Source organism: Lynx rufus, unplaced genomic scaffold (assembly GCF_022079265.1).
Source record: "Lynx rufus isolate CCGP_SWC_20201006 ecotype Redwood Valley unplaced genomic scaffold, mLynRuf1.p SCAF_14, whole genome shotgun sequence".
NCBI lineage: Eukaryota > Metazoa > Chordata > Mammalia > Carnivora > Felidae > Lynx > Lynx rufus.
This window is the reverse complement of record NW_025814828.1, coordinates 65,896,137-65,919,340: the sequence shown is the minus strand read 5'-3', so window position 1 is coordinate 65,919,340 and position 23,204 is coordinate 65,896,137. Positions and strand designations below refer to the sequence as shown.

Sequence of the window (23,204 nt, the reverse complement as noted above, 5' to 3'; positions counted from 1 at the left end):
ATTGATTGGTCATGTTGATATTATGTAAGCCTGATATTATGATGAAAATGGCATTTCACCTCTGTGATATTCTTCTTTCAAATCAGTAACTCTGGTGTAATTATGAGAAAAATATCAGACAAACCCAAATTGAGGAACATTCTACAAAATACCTCACTCTTCAAAAGTGTCAAGGTCATGAAAACCAAGGAAGACTGAGAAACTACAACAGAGCAGAGTAGACTAAAAAGATGTGTTAACTTTGTATCCTGGGTTGAATCTTGGAATAGAGAAAAGTCATTTGTAGAAAACCTGGAGAAATCTGAATAAAGTCTGTAATTTAGTTAATAGTAGGGCACAAAAGTTAATTTCTTTATTTTTATAAATGTAACATAATTATTAGACAAAGCTGGACATAGGGTATATGGGAACTCTTTGTACTATCCTTAAAAGTCTTCACTAGAACTAAAATAATTTCAGAACAAAAACTTTAAAAAAAATACACCAGGCTGAGTTTCAAGAACCCATATAATAAAACTCTCTTAATGAATGAAACTGACTAAATAGCTGAGAAAACAAACTGAAATGTCATTACATGGACTCATTATTCAGTGAGAAAGGGAGAATTTGACAGACTACAGTTGACAGCAATTACTTGAAAAATAAAACCATTCCATGTTATGCCAGAAAATTTGAACTACTTAATAAACTAGTTATGCACACATATATCTATTTATCATGTGTATGTGCATGAAAGAGTATTTTCTAAATACTATTATGCCACTTCCTTCACTCAAAAATATAATTTTAATTTATTTTAACATTTATTTAGTTTTGAGAGACAGAGAGAGATAGAGCATGAACAGGGGAGGGGCAGAGAGAGACACAGAATCTGAAGCAGACTCCAGGATCTGAGCTGTCAGCACAGAGCCCGATGTGGGACTCAAACCCACAAACTGTGAGAACATGACCTGAGCTGAAGTCAGACACTCAACTGACTGACCCACCCAGGGGCCCCCCAAAAATATTATTTTAATATAATTCAATGTCACTTATATGTACATTTTTCATTCCTTTTTATATCTACACAATTTCTACAATATGGATAATTTATTTAATCATTCCCATATTGATTTAAATTATTTGCACCAACTTAATTGTTTCTATCAACATTGGAGTGGTTACAAAGTTGAGCCAGATAAAGTTTTTGTGCTTATGGCACTTTTAGGTAAGGGAGGGATACAAAGTAGAAAGCCAACAAAACAGGGTGAAAGTGTTAGGATGGGAAAATACAGCATCTAAAGGATAATGTAGAACAGGTAATGTAGGCAGAATCAAGAGGCCAGCAGAGACTTTCTTTTTATTATAAATTTAATTTTTAAAAGCACCAACCCTGTTAGCAAGGGCACTTTCTCTCAAACAACTCAGCTTCTGCCACAGGAAAAGGTTGCCTGGCCCAAGCTGTAGTACAGCTGATGTGTGCCTACCCTGAACCCAATAAGAGGCTCTACATAGATGTGGATCTCAAGGTTTAATTAAACAAGGCAATCTAAAGAATCTACCTGAGGTGGATCTTGAGCATACTGTCATATTAAAAGTCTAAGCAGACCAACTCAAGGATTCCTATTAACTGTGGCCAACACGGATACCATGGGAATATTTGAAATGACAGTGGTTATGACACAGCATTTCAGGTTCACAACAATTCATAAGCATTATGCTCTGATAACCAGAAACTCTTTGCCACAATAATCCACAATGTGTGCAGCATCTAGCTGTGAGTTCAGGAAGCAGGCAGAATTATCTGGCAGAGATGAAAAGTTGTGCTTCAAGATAGGTTCATTTCCTTGAACATGGCCAATGGCTATTCTGAGTAGTTTGTGAAACTTTTGAAACATATCCATGCCAAATTTCCAAATGTCAGGGAATATAGTATGGAGGGATGGTAGAAGGGTTTACTTTCTGAAACAGATACAGTCTAATTGGAAATCATGTTTTCTGTGTTTCACTTAACAGAACATGAGTGGACTACTCTCCGTAGAACAAAGACCCAATGTATTATGTCTGCTTGTGCTCTGAAGGGGCGAATCATCTCATATGGTGGCCACTTGAATCTACATTATGCAGCCAAATCTTTGGATGTAGAGCAGATTTTGCGATGCTGGGAAGGATGCTTTCAATCCATACAGAGTGTGCTAGAGAAGTGAAGGAGAGGAATAGCTGTCTCAAGCTCTTCTATGGGATGAGCTTTGAAACAACAATGAAAAAGAAACATGCAGGAGGAGTTCCTGAATATGGAGATTCAGAACAAAAAACTATGGAAGTGACTTCTAAAGGGAACACAGAGGGGCACCTGGGTGGCTCAGACAGTTAAGCATCCAACTCTTGATTTTGGCTCAGGTCATGATCGCATGGTTCAGATCCAGCCATGCATTGGGCTCTGCACTGACAGCCTGACAGTGAGAAGCCTGCTTGGGAGTCTCTCTCTCTCTCTCTCTCTCTCCCTCTCTCTCCCTCTGTCTCTCTTCCCCCCACCCCCACTAATGCTCTCTCTTTCTCAAATAAACATTAAAAACATAAATAAAGGGAACATAGAAAACAATATTCTGGATATCACAGTCTTGTACAAGAGCTCCAGGTTGGTAAAATGCTACCTTCCTTTCTTCTGCCCTCACACCATTTGGAGGACTTTGGGCTTTGCAGCCATCCCTAGTGTCCTCTTGGTACATGAAAACAGGACATTGATTAGGTCAGAAGCTCAGGGTATCTACTTTCTAGAACTCACATCTTTATTGTTAAATTAATATGTACACATTTTTCATTCCTTTTTAAAAATAGTTTTCACTTTAATATAATGCTATTATCTTCAAGTATCTACTTATATTTATTTTTCTATTTCAAATTTTTATTTAGATTCTAGTTATTTAACATATAGTGTAATATTGGTTTCAAAAATCTACTTATATCTAAAAGCTACTGTGATTAATTTAATTTTGAAGGTAGCTACGTGTTATATTGATGCACTGAGATTGCTCAGGGATAAGAATAAAGGTAAACACCTGTATGATCTTCCTGTCAGTGTACACCAGTGAGTGTCTGATCTCTCTCATCAGTATTTAGGAAAACAGGGTCAATATTTTCTATCGATATTTCCTTAAAAATGGTGTCAAAGTTGCTCAGACTACATGTAAGGAGAATAAGCAGAGGAGGAGACAATGAAACTTCTGCTCCATTTTTTTGTGCAGACAGAAAGAAGTTTCATCTGTGAGTCAATCTGCAAACAGCTCCTTCTGAAACTCTGAGTTTTTTGGGAGATGCACCGTTGAAAATTATAAGAGCCACTCAAGCAGCATGTAAGCTGAAGCCTGACACTCCCCCCACTCCCCATCTTCAACCTACATCTGACCATCTGCCTGATTAGATATGCCTTCCCTCCAAATACACAGAAAAGTGCAAAGGTACAAGGCAACTTTCACTAAGGGCAATATAAGAGGTACAAATCCTGTATGTAGAATAGAGAGGGAAGGGAGAGATCACTTCCAGTTGTGGTGGCTTTAGAGGCTGGGTGATGAAGTCTGGGCTCCTAAGAATGAGCAGGACCAGGATTTAGGAGGAAGTAGAGGGCAATCAGGAGGAAGAAAATGGCATGTTGATGACAAAGAGAGAAGAAGGCATACTTGGGGCACAGTGAATGAGAGTTCCTTTTGATGCAGTAGAGAAGTGTATGACAAGGCTGTGAACATGGGTCCTGAGAATCAATTCTGATCAATGTTGAATGTCAGGATGAGGAAAGTAGGATTTATTTCTCTGATGGTGGGGTTGCCATCCAGGACTTTCGAGCAGGAGAATAACAAGCTAAAAATAAGGAAGAGTAAAGTTGAATTTGATGGTAATGTGCTAGGTAAATTGGAAAGGGAGAAGGAGGCACTGAAAGCAGATAGGTCAGAGAAGGAGTTCCCTTAACAGTCAGGCGTGAGGCAATAATGTCCTAAACCTATACACAAATGTTTATAAGAGCTCCCTTCATAATTACTCAAAACTAGGAACAACTTAAATGTTCTGCAGGTAAATGGACAAACTGTTACATCCATATAACAGAAAGTTACTCAGCAAAAAGAAAAGAATGAACTATTAGTGCTACATGAAATAGCTTAAATGACTTTCCAGGTCATTTTGCTGAGTAAAAGAAGCCTGTCTCTAAATGTGATATATTGTAGATTTCTTTTATATAACATTTTGCAAAAGACAAAACTATAGGAATTGGGAATAGACCAGTGGTTGCCAGAGTTCAAGGATGGGGGTAAGATATGACTACAAAAGGGTAGCATAAGGGAGTTTTTTGGAGGGGTGACTGAACTGTATCCTGGTTGCGGTGATGATTACATAAATCTATACTTTTGTTAAACTTCATAGAACTATCCACACAAAAAAGGGCCAATTTTATTGCATGATAATATTTTTTAAAAAATCAGAGTTGTCCCCCATTAAATGTAACATCTGATGGGGCACCATGGTGGCTCAGTCGGTTTAAGCTTTGGACTTTGGCTCAGGTCATGATCTCACGATTTGGTTTGTGGGTGTGTTGGGCTCTGTGCTGACAGCTCAGAGCCTGGAGCCTCCTTCGGATTCTGTGTCTCCCTCTCTCTGTCCCTCCCCTGCTCACACTCTGTCTCTCTCGCTCTCTCTAAAATAAATAAACACATTTAACATGTGAAAGAATGGAAACATTTGGTCGTAGTTAATGATTACATCTTTATAATTCACTGTCTATATTTACATTGAAAACTCTGTCTTGAATAATAGAAAATGTATCCCTCAACTGTGGAATAAATTATTCATGCTTAAATATAAATTATGAAGCATTAAGCCTGAAAAAAATATTTATTTTTCGAACCTTTTCTTTCCCATGGCAGGCTTTGTTGTTGGCTGCCTCATCCCCCTGTGACCATCCTAGACAAAAGATTCCTTACTTCCTCCTTTCCCTGACTCCCCAGCTGACTCCATTAGCCAGAATGCCATTTCTGGCAACAACACACCTTCAAGTACTCAAGATTATGAGTTGTTAGGGTATCATTTTCCACTTTTAACTAATATTTTTTTGCAGCACTGATGTTCTCTCTGCTTCTGATCATAACAATTATGCATGTTGATAGTTCTCTTTTTGAATGGAACAAAGTGAATGATACCAGAATATCTTAAGAGTGCTATGAATGAATGAAAATTCTACCTAATAAGCCTCACACCAAATGGTGAGATATAGGGGACCAAATGGTGAGATATAGGGAACTCTCTCCTTTCTGAATGTTTGAGTGTATGAAAGCTATTTGAGTTCCAAAATAAAGTTCACTCTGAGGAAAGCTGGCTTTTCTGTGGACTCATCTGATTAACAAGGCACCAGATCCTAGAGAACAGAAGAGGTCTGTCTGAAGTCTATTTGAAACCCAAGCGGAATTCATCCATCAGTGATCAATGAAAAAGTCAGGCTTCTAACACTTGATAACTTGAGTTCAGCCAGAGAGAGAAAATAGTTGATTATTTATATAAAATTGTTAACAAGAGAAAACTGGGCTTCTTTCCACAGATTAATCTGGGAGCCAGTTTTTTTTAAAGGTGAACTTTTAATAAGATTTTTTTTTTCCTAACACATCAATATGTTGTGCGAACTGTCATTTCATTTGTAGCCATTACGAAATTTTTCCGAAGTCTTAAAAATTGATAAAACTATCTTGTCCTCCATATTGTGTCAAATATCGACTATGAGGCATCTTTTTTAAGTATCATTGTAAAATATCATGATCATTTAATATCATACTTAAAACATTAAAAGATTCAAAAGAAGTCGTAAAAAAAATCCCACACTCTCACTCCTACATTCTTTTCCTGCCGCCTCTACCCACCACCTTCCCCCATCTACCACCTTTGCCCGTTTTAATGCTAGTTAGGACTCCAGGGGAAATGGTGGACTGTAGGTCTTCCCGGAGGAGAGGAGGTGGGCGAATTTGAAGCAGGAGAGAGAAGGAGATAATTCCCAAACGAAAGAGAAATGGTCGATTAACCCCTAAAAGCTGATCCTCCCTGGCAATCCAAGAAGGGCGAATAGCAACTGCAAGAGTAAGATACCAGTTCTATTGTCTGTGATTGGCAAATACGAAAAAAGATTGACAGTATCAACTGGAGGGAATGCAGGGGGCGGACTGCAGTGTTAAATGGGAGGAGTAACTGAAGACTGGAGCTCATTGATGACGCGACCCTCACGTGACCAGGAGTCGACGTGTGCAGAAGTCCTTATAGTCCAGGGCCTGTTTCCCTGTAGCTGCTACGTATTGCTGGAGAAGGAGAAAAGTGCCCCGGATCCTTTCAGGTCAGTGTAAAAGCGGGCGCTGCCTTGGGGATCCTGAGGTCTAGGAACCAGAGAGCAAAAGCTAGTCAGGGTCGCCACTGTTTTCCTGACATTACAGTCCGCCAAACTCCCATTTTTTGCAGGAGATTTGGGGCTGTTTGGTGGGGGTGGGGGATGGGGGAGGAAAGGCAGAATGCTAACCAATTGAGGGTTCCTAGAGAAACAGAAACAATTTAGGAAATAACATGTGCCTTCCACTCCCTGCCTGCAGGGAGCCGGGGGGCACCGGGGAGGGAGGGCGGGGTTGCCTTAAAAGGAAGGAGAGGACAACTTTAGATGAACAAGACCTAGAATCGTGAAAAGGATCCGAGATTCAGGTACTGGCCTGCTCAGCAAGCACTTCTGTCCTTCTGCAGGACTCTTGGTCTTTGGACGCGACACAGATCGAGTGAGGGAAGAGGCAGGAAAATCCCCTGGATCCCTGCAGGTCAGTGTAAGGTTGCCTCAGGTCCCTTCGGGTGGAGACGGGAGTGGGAATGGGAGTGGGAGTGTGGATGACAGCAAAGCAGATCCTGGGGTCGCCACAGCCTTTCCCCATCCGGATTAAGCACCGGAGGCCTTTGCAGAGCCTGCAGCGGAAATGGGGCGGGGGCGGTAGAGGTTGGAGAGACCGGGAAGGGGGAGGGGAGGCCAGATACTGCACCACCCGGTCTCAGGTGAGTGGCGGGAGTTTGGAACCTCTTGGGAAAGCCCAGGAGGGCGGGAATATTGGAGACAGGCCTCTAAGGAGAGGGTTAATTGCTTCTGCGCTGCTTCCGTTTGTATGCTAGGAGAGGCCTGTAAGCAGGGCCTGCTGGGAAATGGTGGGCTGGAGCGGGAGAAGGGAAGATGGAGCTGGAGCGAAACGGGGAGGGAAGGAAGGTGGAGGAAGGGGTGGAGTCAGGGGAGTTCTGAGCCTGAGGACCTAGGCTTCTCTAGTTGGAAAACTTAGACATATTAGGGACCTGAAAGAGAAGAGACCAGTCGCTATGGGAACCCAAACTATGGCTGGTCTATTTGTCTGGCATCTAGTTTTGTTTCCTTGTTTTCTAGAATTAATTTATTCAAAAGAAATAACAGAAAAATACTCAACATGCAAAAGTCTTGTGAAGAAAATGAAGGAAAACCACAGAACATGCCAAAGGCAGAGGCAGGCCGCCCTTCAGAAGCTGTACCACAGGAGGCAGAAGGAAATCCTCAACCTTCCGAAGAAGGTGTAAGCCAGGAAGCAGAAGGAAATCTTAGAGGAGGGCTGACCCAACCTGGCCAGGGGTTTAAAGAGGACACTCCTGTGAGGCATTTGGACCCTGAAGAAATGATAAGAGGAGTAGATGAGTTGGAAAGGCTTAGGGAAGAGATAAGAAGAGTAAGAAACAAGTTTGTGATGATGCATTGGAAGCAAAGACATTCACGCAGCCGCCCTTATCCTGTGTGCTTTAGGCCTTGAATTTTTTTGTCTGATATTAAATCTGGCCCCTGCTTTCTTTCTGTTAGCGTTTTCTGATGTATCTTTGACTTTCGTTTTATTTTAATCATCTGGTGGAATTTTTTTTAGGTAGTTCCCTTGTTACCAGCATCTCACTGGATTTTGTATTTTGACCCATTCTCCAGGTCTGTTTTTCAATTGGAAAGTTTCACACATATGCATGAAAATATATTCATTCTATATTGTAAAGTAAAACATAACCGGTTACAAAGCAGTATATTTAGTATCAGCTCACATATGTAGGATTAAATCCCAAATTGTGTGTGTGCGTGCGTGTGTATACATACATACATATATCAAAAACTTAACTGCTTATTTCTGTGTAGCGTGAGCTTTTTTCTTTTTGCTTATATGTATTTTTTCATGAACACATGTCACACACACAAAAAGAATAAAAGTTTTATAAGTAAGAGTCAAATAATTTGCAACCAGCTTATAAGGGCAATGGGGACACCTAAATTCTTGATGGAATAACTAAAAGAAATATGTAAACCTCAAACTACTTCTGGATCTCTTAGCCAGAGGAATAAAACTGGCAATTATTGCAGATACACTTGCTTAGACTCAGTCTTTTCATGGGGAAAACATTTGCCTCACAGAGCTGCTATAAGGAAGAAATGAGGCAACACTGAGCTGTGCCAAGTAGACTCATTCCCACCTGTGCATACAGAACCCCAACCCACTACAGAACATCAGTTATTGGAGGGAGGTCCCTGGCATGACTTACCTGTGCTCAGGAACAAGTTCACTAGTAGGCAGGGCATTGGGGGCTTCCATGCCAGTTATCTGCTGTTGAACCCCACTCCTCCTCTGGGTTCTGCCATGCCTGGTGGGCACTGCTACCTCTTCTGCTGGGTCCTTTACTCTCTGCTGGCCCTCACTGCTCCTGACACATTGGAGTGCTTGGGTGCCAAATCCCACTCAATTTCCTGGAGTCCTTACTGGGTTGAACATCCATTCTTTTCTGAAGCCCGTCTGCTTTATAGTGACCCTTAACACAGGTGAGACTGCTCTAGGATTGCTTGAGCCACAGTGTCTTGCAGAGTTTTTAGCAAAACGGCTCCTTTTGTTTTTAATCCCAGGACCCTTCCTCTAACTAGGAGTCAGACATGATGAGGTTATTTTGGGAGTAGGACCAAGGTATAAGTTTGAGTAAAAAAAGTGCTGTAGTCAGAGTTGCTGCTTTAGGTCTAAGGACTAACTAAAGTTTTGTCCTCCTTCTCTTGTGAGATAATCTCTCCCTGAAGGCGCCTGGCAGGCTTGTCCTACTGGTTCAGAAGACTGAATATGCATAAATTGCACAAAACAATACAGGAAACCGATCTAAGGGAATAGTTTCCTTCACCCCATCCCATCCCCAGTTGAAACGTGAAAAAAGAAAAAAAGACTTGAACTGTATAAATGCACTAATAGAAAGGCTACTATGTAAATGTTCAGAATTTTATTTCCCCTACAGAACAAAAACTATCTTTTCTTCCTGACAGCCTTACATACTTGTGTTTAACTGAGACATCATGTTTTAATATTTAATTGATTTCTTGATTATTACTAAGGAGCTGATGTTGTCCAAATTCTGCTATCGACTCAATAGTCTTCAACAAATCTTTTTATTTCTCTAGTATCATGGCAAGCAATTCCAAAACGAAAATGCATGGTGTAGATTGCACTCCAAATGTTTTCTCAAAGTCTTGCATAATCACCTGCATTAGAATCACCTTGGAGAGCATCTTTAAAATAATGATTTCTGGGGCTGACCTAAGACTCATTGACTGGAAGTGGGCTGTAAAAGTAACAGCAAGTTCCTCTAGGGGATTATGATACACACTGAAGCATGAGGATGACTGGTATATACAGTATGCTTTACATTGTTTCAAATATGAACCCTAAAATAATTAGGAGACAATATGGATGAATTTTATTGAAATTCAGAAAGTAGAGGTCTACAACAGTATTTATATTTTTAAGTATGAACTATGAAAAGATTGACAGATTTATACATAAAATTTGAAAGATTCCCCTTAATAATGAAATACAAGATAAAAAGACAAGGGAAGAAATGTAATATTAGATACATTTTTTCTTGACTGAACACCATGTTTGGCCATGCATTCACTCCTTCTAATATGAGTTAAATATATTCAGGTTCCCTTTTTGTGATCAGCACACAAAATGGTTAGCCAGTCCTATGCTTTTTGGCTTTGTTTTCATTTTTTCATTGTGATATAATTTGGGGGGATCTTCATGTCTCCAAACTATTCTTCAAAGTTGCAACAGCTGGATGGATGCTAGTTGAGCTCTACTCTGGTTGGAGTGAGATGAACTTCTATGTCCTCATTGCACCAGTTCTACAAGACAGGGTAAATCCATTCTCCTGGTTCTCAGAGGGGCTGTGCTCAGGTAGTCACTGAGGTAGACTTGGCTGTGCTCACCCAAGTCACTCCTCCTGAGGGTGGCTCTGACTATGATTTCTCTGTTCCAGCCTGCAGCAGGCACAGACTCTCTTAAGATGATGGCTGGGCTGCCCTGGACATACTTGGAGGACAACACCCGTCCTCATTGCAGATCAGAGCAGTTTACCTTTGCTTCCTTCTCCCCTTCTCTTTTAAGGAACTTTGTGTATGGGATGAGATAAAGCCCCAAAGATTCATAACCAGAAACATTGGTTTATGATCATCTTTGTCTATGCAATTGTCTGAACTGGGTTTGGCCAGGTAACTTGGAGATAAAGCTGAAGAGGTTGACTTTTCTTTCAGAGTCCAGTGAAGTAGCTCCCAAAACAATTGGGATGAAAATGGGTATAGATTTCAGGCAAGACCTCTATCATTCTCCTACTATCCAGCTTGCTCAGACTCCCAGAAGGCCTCAGTTGTGTCTGGGCCTGTTGGTGTGGTTCTGCAATAACTCTGTGTGTGTCTGGTGCAGTGCTTCTGATGTCTGTATCAGCCCTGGCTCAGGGATATAGGAAACCCCAGGTAAAGGAAGCTTACAAGAGTACGTGGTCCTACAGTTCAGGAGAAAAGGGGTGTCACCTCCTGTTTGAACAACATCCTTGCACTGTGGGCTCAGCCCCCAACTTGGGGGCCAGAGGAGTTAAGTCATAAGTTGGTATGAAGATGCATTTAAAGGCATTGATGGTAGGGGCGCCTGGGTGGCGCAGTCGGTTAAGCGTCCGACTTCAGCCAGGTCACGATCTCGTGGTCCGTGAGTTCGAGCCCCGCGTCAGGCTCTGGGCTGATGGCTCGGAGCCTGGAGCCTGTTTCCGATTCTGTGTCTCCCTCTCTCTCTGCCCCTCCCCCGTTCATGCTCTGTCTCTCTCTGTCCCAAAAATAAATAAACGTTGAAAAAAAAATTAAAAAAAAAAATAAAGGCATTGATGGTAGAGGAAACAATTGTTACTGTTGCTTTTTTGGTCTGTCATCTGAGGAATTATTACCACTTTTTATTTTTCATATCCTGAAAAACTGGTTGGGCAATAAGGTGAAGATAAAATTCAAGTTCTTGGGTTTAGGAAGGCAAAGTGGTTAAGTGTATGGCCTTGGAGTCAGAAAAAACTTGGGTTCCAAGCTGGGCTCTTTCCCTTACAGCGTGTAACATTGCATTAATCACTTATCATTTTTTCTTGGAGGACACCTACTATCTTTGAGACTAGACCATTCATGGGCTCTCTGGAAATGGAACTCTTAGACCAAAGAGGAAATTTCCTCTCCATCACCATCACTGTTGTTATCATCATCATCATCATCATCAATGTCATTATCATCATCAAGGGATGGTATTGAGTGAATACTCAGTGGATTCCTGTTGGGTACAGGCCACATACTGTGAAGATTTCTAATGATCAATGAGCAAGCCCTGGAAACCTATCATCTGAAAGAATGAGGCCAGTATAATGGAAAAGCAGTGGCTAGAATTGGATTCTCTATGTATAAAAAGTGTGAGCCTAGAGTGGTCCATTCATCTCTAAAATGAGTATGACTCTACATAAACCCACAAGACTGTTGTGGGAAGTAAGTGCAGAAAACTATGAAATTCCTGGCTTACAACAGGCCCTCATAGAATGTTAGATCTTTGATCATCATTATCAACATCATCATCATCATCATCATCATCATCATCAGGTGATGCTGAGATAATACTCAAATACAAACTCAGAAAGTCTGTGCTTCCTTGACTCCATATCACCCTTCCAAAGCAAAAGTCTATTCTTGTTCCTTTCATTCAACCTCATCCCTTGCATAAAAGAAGCAAATAGTGCATAAACTAAATGGAATAACTGTCATTCATTTAGAATTATAAAATAAATAATTGAATTCCATATACATTTCCAGCATTTATGCACTCTGGTGGCATGTGTGAATTGTAGAACGAGAAAATTTCCCTTTTTACATTTCCATGTTATTTAGCTACCTGCCTTAAAATTTGAAATCATGAGGAAAGTCTTTCTTTCATGAATTACAAAATATGATGTAGAAACATCTCACTGACATGGAAAGGTATTTCTGACCATCATACTGTTTCATGAAAAAGCCAGCTGCAACACACACACACACACACACACACACAGAAGTTAAAGAGAAATATCAAAATACTTCTAAATGGCATTATTATGGAAAATTTATAGCTTCCTCTTTGTTCTCTGTATTTCCAGTTTTAACTGTTTCAATGAGCATATGGATTTTTTATAATTAGAAAAGGATCATAAAGGTGAAAGTAGTATAATTCTGTTTCTCCTATCTCTTTAGCTGAGATAGGGCCTGATGGCTCTTCCAGTTCTTTGCATTCTGTTCCATCTTACTTCTGAGAAGAACCTGGTATAAGTGTTAGACCTCTGAGGGTACTGGCTGAGAAGCTTCCCCTCTCTGGGCCACTCTCCCTTGTGTGAAATGCTGTACTTCTGTCTTTGGTCACAAGGTGGCATTTCATAACTACTTTCTAAATATTCTACTACAAAGTGATATTAATTTTTCAAAAATAAAATAGCAATAAACATAATTCTCAAAGAACATTATGAAACTGATTCCTAATTCTGCTTTTAAAGATACACAGATATAGAAAAATACTGGTAGGATATACCTTCAGTTACATTTGCCAGAGCTTCCAAATTTACATTTCATTTATTTACTCATTCACTGGATGCCTACTGTGTATCAGACTGTGCTAGACAAAATCAGTTTATCCAACCCAGACTTTTCTCCTGAGACTCTATATTCAACTTCCTGCTAGTACTGGCCACATGGACTAAGATAAATGTTAACCGACAATATTGCATAACTTTGTATGGACACATACTCATCACTTAGCGAATTTATCCCTTAATCCTGGAGGCTAACCACGTAAAGTGGAGGCAGTATGAAAAAAACTGGGAAAGTTTAGGTTTAGAGTAAGAAAATTTTCATTGAAATGGACATTTTCTTATTTCATAACACTTGTAATTGATCAAAAGGATTCTTAGTAACCTAGGAAATGGATTAATAATATAAGGTTTCAAATACAAGACATACCTATACATCTAGGGTTGAAAGTCAGAGTCTACATTACACATTTGACAACCATTGATGTAGATGATTTCCATGGTCTGCTTCCTTTCCTTCCTTTATTGAGCTCCTGCTAAGTGCCCTGTCCCTTGGCTAGGTCCTGAGACACAGCACTGAACAAAAGAAAGTTCCTGCCTTTATGATGTGCATATTCAGATAGACACTCTTTTAAAAAAATTGAAGTAAAACTTACATACAGTGAAATGCACAGATCTTAAGTGTATACAATTGTGTGTAAAATAGGACATTTCCATTACTCCAAAAAAATTTCCATCACTCCAAAAAGTTTCCTGTCCTTTTCCATAGTGTGAATATACTACAATTTGTTTATGTACTCAGATATTTTGAACATTTGTGTTATCTCCATTTTTGTCTATTATAAATATAGCTGCTATGAACATTCTTGCATTAGTTTTTTTATGAATATGTGTTCTTATTTCTTTTGGGTAAATATCTAGTATTTTAGTTGCTGGGGTATAGAAAGAGCAACTGTTTGACATTGTATGAAATTGCCAACAGTTTTCCAAATTGGTTGTACAACATTTTGTGCTCATACAAACAATGTATGAGAATTTCATTGCTCCACATTCCACCAAAATGTCAATGCCATGAAAGAATGAAGGTGAGAGAACTATTCTAGATTAAAAGAGATTAAAAGACATACCAACTAAATATAATGTTTGAATAAGGATGGTAGATAAGAAAATAGTATTACATTAATACTAAACTCCTGAAGCAATCATTGTATTGTGCTTGTTTAGGAGACTGTCCTTATTGTTAGGAGATAAAATGCTGAAGTATTATAATATCTGTGATTAGCTTCAAAATGTTTCAACACGAAGAAAGAGAAAGTAAATATGTAGCATAAGAGAGAAAGCAATTGGCAAAATATTAATTGCTGAATCTAATCTAGATGAAGGGATTACGAGTATATGGACATTCACTTTATTATTCTTGAAATATTTTGGAGGTTTGAACTTTTTCAAAATAAAAAGTTAGTGAAAATGGGGGGAGGTGGTGGGAGAAAGCATAGATATCTGGTCAGCTCTCCAGAAGAAAAGGTGGCTAATGAGAATCTAGAGTCAAGATTGACAAATTCGGTTATCTGCAAACATGAGGTGATAGATTATGCAAATTTAGAGGAACACAAAGACAGGGGCAGCTGCTTGAACTCTGCTTGTGGAAATAGTTTAAGAAATCATTCCAGAAGCCAACTTGTTGGAACAGCCCACCACATGTCATCAAGACTTTTTTGTAAAAGTTAAAATAGCAGGGCACCTGGGTGGCTCAGTTGATTGATCTCCTGACTCTTGATTTTGGCTCAGGTCATGATCCCAGGGTTGTGGGATCAAGCCCATGTCAGGGTGGACGGTGGGGTGGGGCTCAGCATGTAGTACGTTTAAGATTCTCTCTCTCTTTCTCTCTCTCTTTCTGCCCCTCTCCTCCTCTCACATGCTCTCTCTCTCTGTCTCTAAATTAAAAAAAATAGGGGCTCCTGGGTGGCTCAGTCAGTTGAGCATTGGACTTTGGCTCAGGTCATGATCTTGTGGTTCATGGGTTCGAGGCCTGAGTGGGGTACTGTGCTAACAGCTCAGAGCCTGGATCCTGCTTCAGATTCTGTATCCCCCTCTCTCTTTGCCCCTTCCTGCTTGCTGTCTTTCTCTCAAAAATAAATAAACATTAAAAATTAATTAATTAAATTTAATTTAAAAATAGCAATATCTACACACCATGGATAGGATTAGATTATTGTGGGAGGAAGAGTGGAGCTTGAGAACATCTAAATATCCAATTAAAGGAAACGACCTTAGAGAGTTAAGACAAAAAATATATAGTTTAATAAGAAGAATTGAATATATTGTATGAGATATTGGTGATGTGAAAAGACTATGTGAACTGCTTTGCCAGCAGGGAACATATCAAAAATGGGGAGTCACGGAGACCAAGGTTGGACCTATCCCATTCAGCCACCATCCAAAACAGGATGAAAACAGTGGTCAGAAGCCCTAGAGCAAGTGTTCACCATCAGGAAGAAAATACAGCAATGGTAGGAATGGAGTAACAAGCGGTGTGAGGATGCAGCAAGGATAGGAGTAAAGCAAAAGAATCCAAAATAAGAGTAACGTAACCTGTATTTACAGCAAAGCCAAAGGTGAAACTGGACTCAGACTAGAAATATATCAGGACTATAGTATAGTGGTGTACATAAAGTTACCCTCCAAGAACAACATTTTAAACTAATGTTCTAAACATTCCACAAACGGAGTTCATCTCCAATAACAGCTAAAAACTGATATGAAAATATATAAAAAAAATGTTTTTTATTTGTCAGGTTCTTCTTTGAGAATTCTGTAAAGGTAGAACGAAGATTTCCCAAAGTTATGCTGAATTCATAGAGCTGTTTAAGGATTATTGAATATGACATTCTGGAATCACCTTAAATTTTTTTAATGTTTTTATTTATTTTTGAAGGAGAGAGAGACAGAGCATGAGCGGGGGAGGAGCAGAGAGAGAGGGAGACACAGAATTTGAAGCAAGCTTCAGGCTCTAAGCTGTCAGTATAGAGCCTGATGCAGGGCTCGAACTCACAAACTGTGAGATCATGACCTGAGCCGAAGTTGGATGTTTAACTGACTGAGCCACCCAGGCGCCCCTGGAATCATCTTTTTTTTTTTTTTTAAGTATATTTATCTATTTTGAGAGAGAAAGAGTGAATGCCTGAGTGTGTGGGGTAGGGGCAGAGAGAGATGGAGAGAGAGAATGCCAAGCAGACAGTGTGGACCCTGATGTGGCTTGAATCCATGGATCATAAGATCATGACCTGAGGCGAAATCAAGAGTCAGACACTTAACAAACTGAGCTACACAGGCATTCTTGGAATCAGCTTTTTGTAGGATAGGACAATACTTTAGGTGGGGAGCTCAGAAAGGAGGCTGTTGAGTAGTTTAAGGGAGGTACAATCAATAGGTCTTGGTAACTGATTGTATGTGGACACTAAGAAAGTCTGGTTTAGGAAGCTTGTTGAATCTTAGTGTTTTAATGTAACTTAATTTAATTTAATTTAATTTAATTAATTTAATTTAATTTATTTTACTTTAGACCAATATAGTTAACATATGGTGTTATATTAGTTTCAGGTGTACAATATAGTGATTCAACAATTCCATTTATCACCCAGTGCTCATCATGACAAGTGCACTCCTTAATTTGCATCACCCATTTACCCATCCCCCCAATCACCTCCCTTCTGGTAACCATCAGTTTGTTCTCTATAACCAAGAGTCTATTTCTTGGTTTCTCTCTCTCTCTTTTCTACTTTGCTCCTTTTTTCCCCTTAAATTCCACATATGAGTGAGATCATATGGTATTTGTCTTTCTCTGACTCACTTATTTTGCTTAACATTATACTCTTTAGCTCCATCCATGTCATTGTAAGTGACAAGATTTCATTTTTTTTTTCCATGGCTGAATAATATTCCAATGTATATATCACTCCTTTATCCATTTATCTATTGATGGACATGTGGGCTGCTTCCATAATTTGGCTATTGTAAATAATGCTGCTATAAACATAGGGGTGCATGTATACCTTTAATGAGGGTTTTGTATTTTTTGGGTAAATACCCAGTAGTGTCATTACTGGATTATAGGGTAATTCTATTTTTAACTTTTTTGAGGAACCTCCATACTGCTTTCCACAGCGGTGGCACAGTTTGTATTCCCACTAACAGTGTAAGAGGGTTCCTTTTTCTTCACATCCTTGTAAACATTTGTTGTTTCTTTGTTTTTGGCCATTTTGACAAGTGTGAGGTGATATTCATTGTAGTTTTGATTTGCATTCCCCTGATGATGAATGATGTTCAACATCTTTTCATGCGTCTGTTGATCATCTCTATGCCTTCTTTGGAGTAATGTCTGTTCATGTCTTCTGCCCATTTTTAATTGGATTATTTGGTTTTTGGGTGTATAGTTGTATAAGTTCTTTATATATTTAGGATACTAATCCTTTATCAGAGATGTCTTTTGCAAATATCTTCTCGCATTTAGTAGGTTGCCTTCTAGTTTTGTTTCTTTCACTGTGAAAAAGCTTTTAATGTTGATGTAATCCCAATAGTTTCTTTTTGCTTTATTTCTCTTGTTTCAGGAGACATATCTAGAAAAATGTTGCTAGAGCCAATGTCATCAGAAATTACTACCTATACTCTCTTTTAGGATTTTTATTATTTCACACCTCACATTTAAGTCTTTAATCTATTTTGAATTTTTGTATATGGTGTAAGAAAGTAGTCCAAGTTGGGGTACCTGGGTAGCTTAGTTGGTTAAGTGTCAGACTTCGGCTCAGGTAATGACCTCACAGTTCGTGGGTTTGAGTCCCGTGTCAGGCTCTGTGCTGATAGCTCAGAGCCTGGAGTCTGCTTCTGATTCTGTGTCTCCCTCTCTCTTTGCTCCTCTCCTGCTCATGCTCCATCTCTCTCTCTCTCAAAAATGAATAAACATTAAAATTTTTTTAGAAAGTAGTCCAGGTTAATTCTTTTTCATGTAGCTGTCTAGTTTTCCCAGCACTGTTTGTTGAAAAGACTGTTTTTCCCCCATTGGATATTCATTCCTGCTTTGTCAAAGATTAATTGACCATATAATTGTGGATTTATTTCTGGGTTTTCTATCTTCTTCTATTGATCTATATGTCTATTTTTGTGCCAGTACCATACTACTTTCATTACTACAGCTTTGTTATATAACTTGAAGTCTGGAGTTGTGATACCTCCAGTTTTGATTTTCTTTTTCAAAATTGCTTTGGCTATTCGGGGTCTTTAAGGTTCCACACAAATTTTAGGAATGTTTTTTCTAGTTCTGTGAAAAAATACTTTGTATTTTTATAGGGATTGCATTAAATCTGTAAATATCTTTGGGTGGTATAGACATTTTAAGAATATTTGTTCTTCTAACCCATGAGCATGGAATATTTTTCCATTTCTACATTAATTAATATAAAGATCCCAGAGAGATTTTGGGTAGGGAGAGAGAACTGAAAGAGAAGACATTTAGTACAAGGTAGAGAATATAGGTGGTGAAGTCCAAAAGTAAGTTGAATAAAATAGCATCGAGCTCAAAAGAGAGATATATGGTAGAGACACAGTTTTGGAAGTCAATGTTTATATGACAGTGTAAATCATAGGATCATTTGAACATTGTAGTAGGCTGAATATTGTTCACCAAGGATATCCAGTTTCTAAATCCCTGGAACAGGTAAATTTTACCTTACATGGTAAAAGGGATCCTGCTGATGTGATTAAGTTAAAAATCTTGTGATGGGGAGATTTTCTTGGATTATGCAAGTGGGTCCTAAATGTAATTGTAAGTGTCCTTATAAGAGAGAGGCACAGGGAGATTTGACTTCAGAAAAGGAAAAAGCAATGTGATAATGGAAGCAGAAAATATAGTGGCACAACCATAAGGCAAAGAATGTCAGCAGTCAACAGAAGCTGGAAGAGGAAAGGAATGGATTCTCTCCTGGATCCTTTAAAAGGAATCAGACCTGACAACACCTTGAGTTTAGCCTTGTAGAACTCAAAATTTGGAGTTCTGGCCTCCAGAATTCTAAGAGAATACTGTTATTTTAAGTTTGTGGTAATTTGTTGCAGCAACAATAGGAAACTAAACACTAAAACCTTTTCATTTTGAGAATAAAAAAAATGTCTGTGAAAGAACTCAGATGGATACCAGTATTTCAGGGGGCCTATAGCTTACCGGCCCTCAATACAAGTGGTGGTGTCAAACAGATCTGGATTCAAATTCAGGTCTGCTCTTAGTAGCAGTGTGATTATGGGCAAGCTATTTAAACTATATACCTAAGTTTCTCTGTAAAATTGAGACAATAACAGAGCATCTGTCAAAGATCTGTTGTGAGGATTAAAAGCAAATATCCAATTATGCCCCAGTGCATTGTAAGAACTTCGTAAATGGTGACTTTGGAGATCCATATGTATAAGCATGAGTTACAGCTATTATTGTGTAGTTAGTAAACATTTTTAATGTGGAGATGAATCAACAATGCTATTTTTTTTTGGAAGAGTTGTATTACATTGTTCAGCTGAGTTCAACAATGTATGAGAGCATGTGGAGGCTTGGTGGCAAAGCCTGCACTGTTAATAAAAAGTTATTAACAGCATTCATTTAGACTGCTGTATGTGTGTGTTGCATATATATTTTTGGGAAAAAATAGGTCAAAATGCAACTTGTTAAGGATGTGAGATGGCATCAAAATCTTTTTCTACTTTAATAGTTACTTTTTCTATTAAGATCTCTCTCCTTCCTGGTCCCCTTAAAAATTTCAGGTATTTACACAGAAGTTAATCATAGTTACAATGCTAATGATAAGCTCCCTTTACATATGAACATAAACTTAAACTGATTTTTAAATTTCTTGCTTCTTTCTGTGGTGCCTGGGTGGCTCAGTTTGTCACATGGGCCCTCTCCATCCTCCAAAGAAAGGTGAGGTAATCTATCTAAGACCCTCTGCCTTTCCCCCTAAAGGGAGGTGATGTTGCCTGAAACAATCTTTTCTTTTGATAATAACTTCTTTGTCCCACCCTCATGCTTAATAAAGCCAATTTTATCTTCAAATTTATTAGGTTGATTTTTTTTTTAACACAGGTCAGAAGACTTACCTGAATATGTTAATTATAGAGTGGCACAGGATTTAAGTTCAAGCTAAAACATTACATTCCTTACTCTATCCCACACAGTTTGTATCCCACAGATCAATCTATAAAGCTAAGTACTGTGTACAGCATCATTATTTCCCATATATTATGCCCAGTTAAAACAAAAACATCTTTTTTATCATGGTCTACTAAGTAGTGCCTAATAAGGTATATTACTACCTTGATATCATATACATATTAAGCAAACACCTCATCATGGCAGGAATATACTACTCTCTACCTTGGGAATCTTTCTTTTGATATTTGGCTCCTGTTCTTGTTATGGGACTGAGTGCTTACTGTAATTTCATTACCGCTCTTGCAAGTTGTGGTAGCTTCACTACTTGCAGTAGTGGAGCATTGCAAGCTCCTCCTACCTTTCACGCTGTTTGGTGGACCAGTGACAAACGTGCTTGGAAATTTCCTTCTTACAAAAACATGTGAAAAGGTAGTAAGTACATAATGCCATTTTATTGGTTCTCAGGTCTGTTCTGATTGAGTTCTCATGAGCCAAGTGCTTCATATTTGTAACCTTCAATCTATTTCTTCTACTTTGGGATCCATTATGACCCTCATGCCTACAGCAGTGGTTTTCAAACCTTAGCGTACTCATAATCAAATGGCCGACTTGGAAACACAAATAGTTGGGCCCCACCTCCAGAATTCTGATTCATTTGGGCTGGAGTGGGGCCTGAGAATCTGCAATTCTAACAAGTTCTTAGGTGATGCTGCTAGTCTGACAACAATACTTAAGAACTACTGGCCTTAGGGGTCCCTGGGTGGCCTTGTTGATGAAGCATCTGACTCTTGATTTTTGCTCAGGTCATGATCCTGGGGTTGTGGGACCAAACCCCACATCAGGCTGAATGTGGAGCCTGCTTCAGATTCTCTCTCTCTCTCTCTCTCTCTCTCCCTCTGCCCCTCTCCCCTGCTCATGCACACATGCTCTATCTTAAAAAACAAAAACAAAAACAAAACAAAACAACTATTGGCCTTAAATAATAATTGGTAGGCACTCAATAAATTTCTTGAATAAATGAATCTTTTTTATGTTTATTTTTAATTTTTTTTAACATTTATTATTTTTGAGAGACAGAGAGAGACAGAGCGCAAGTGGGGGAGGGGCAGAGAGAGAGGGAGACACAGAATCTGAAGCAGGCTCTAGGGTCTGAGCTGTCAGCACAGAGCCTGCCATGGGGCTCAAATCCATGGACCATGAGATCATGACCTGAGCCAAAGTCGGATGCCTAACCGACTGAGCCACCCAGGCACCCCTTGTTTATTTTTTTGAAAGAGAGCTAACGAGTGGAAGAGCGGCCGAGAGAGAGAGGGAGAGAGAGAGAGAGATTGAGAGACAGAGAGAAGATGTGAAGCAGGCTCTGCACTGACAGCAGAAAGCCCAATGTGGGGCTTGAACTCAAGAACCATGAAATCATGACCTGAGCCGAAGTCAGATGCTTAACCTACTGAGCCACCCAAGTGCCCCAAATGAGTCTTAACAGTAACCATTTGAAATAGATCAGAATTACCTTTTACAAATAGGATACCTGAGTGACAAAAAAGTTAAGTTAATTGTGTGTAGGGACCAAGGGCTGGCTCCCCCAAAATGTGCCACTTGAGTATATTGATTATTTTACTTTAGATTTTATTTTTAAGTAATCTCTACACACAACATGAAGCTTGAACTCACAATCCTGAGATCAAGAGTCACATGCTCTACCAACTGAGTCAGCCAGGTTCCCCTGCATATTGTATTTTAAATAAAAGGTACTTCAGAGATGGCCTATGCAGGAAGGTTCAGATCTTCCTCTGTCCATCCTGAAAGCAAGAAATAAATATCCCATGTGAAAGGCATTCTCCCTGTACCAGGAGACAAAGAGACATATTTATCACCAGAGATGAGAAATTTAGAACTGAAAAGGCTGTATAAACAACCCTTGTTACTTTTTACTAATTAACTACCCGAGTCCAAATTCTGTTTAGAATTCCTTACGAATTGAAGCTCCCAAAGTTGTTTTCTTTTTCCTGTCAATTCCTCACAGATTATTGTCTCCTTGTCTAAAAAGTATAAAAACTGCCCACCTTGGTTACTTCTTTAGGTGACAATTTCATTATTGGGGCTCTGTGCACACATAATAAAACTTTGTGGGTTTTTTTTTCTGTTAATCTGTCATATGTAAATTTAATTCTTAGTCCAGCTGCAAGAACTTGACAGGCAGAGAAGAATTTTCCCTTACCTTCATGTGCAAGGTAAGAATTTAATCCAATTTGTCTAAATCCAAAGTCATGGTTTTAACAACTATGTCATGTTGTATCCTCAGTGCCAACTCAATGGCTTTCACCTTAGAATATTAGAGAAATTGTTACAACCACCAGTGTTTGAATATTTTTTTACTATTAATATGTTCAATTATTTTTTTATTTTTCTGCTATGTACATATATTACTGCAATCAGAAAATTCCATGAAGATTATTATAAATGCCTCAAAACAAAGTAATATTATAAAGCATGTTAAAATACAAATAAACAATGCAATGCAATATTTACAACATGTATTACAGATTTGGAATTAGCCTTAATATTTTAGTAGCTCTTATAACTCAATAGCAAAATGAAATGCCAACAAAGGAAAAAAAAAAGGTAGCTGCAAAATAAAATATATATACTTATTTGCAGTTTTTCGGATTGCAATCCAGGAAACACAGATATGAACAACATCAAAAGCATGCTCCAGAGAGACAAAGAAAGTTAGAGTTTTTGAAGAGGAATGAGGAGATTTATATAGGTTGTTTTGAAGAAAATGCAATTGGTGCTGGTATTGCTACAGTTACACTAATCTATGTTTGACTGGTTCCTAGGGCTAGTGTTAGGCAGAAAGTCCATTTATGTCCATTTTATCATATAGCAGATGCCTTGTCTTTTAGCTGAGTTGAGTAAAAATTCTGATAATTTGAGACAGAAGATGTGCATGAGCCCCCACCTCTTCAATATCTTCCCAGCTGGCCCCATTTTAAATTATTCTCTTAGCAATGGTTACTCCATCTTATTCTTTTCATTGTCAGAACTAAAGATATGAATGGGAAATTTACAGTAAGGGAAACATAAAGGACCAATAAACAAG

General features: G+C 38.9%; 1 protein-coding gene across 1 annotated transcript; it reads left to right on the top strand.

Annotated features, from left to right (window-relative positions):
- Nucleotides 1-6,258: 6,258 nt before the first annotated feature.
- TCEAL8 (transcription elongation factor A like 8) lies at nt 6,259-8,540 on the top strand. The gene is made up of 3 exons (XM_047075722.1): nt 6,259-6,340; nt 6,736-6,806; nt 7,412-8,540. Exon 3 carries the CDS (start codon nt 7,452-7,454, stop codon nt 7,803-7,805), a length of 354 nt encoding a protein of 117 aa, XP_046931678.1. The 5' UTR covers nt 6,259-6,340; nt 6,736-6,806; nt 7,412-7,451; the 3' UTR covers nt 7,806-8,540.
- The last annotated feature ends 14,664 nt before the right edge of the window (nt 8,541-23,204 follow it).

Bases quoted from the DNA above. Each gene is read 5' to 3' on its own strand.
- TCEAL8 (XM_047075722.1), top strand. From the start codon at position 7,452: ATGCAAAAGTCTTGTGAAGAAAATGAAGGAAAACCACAGAACATGCCA.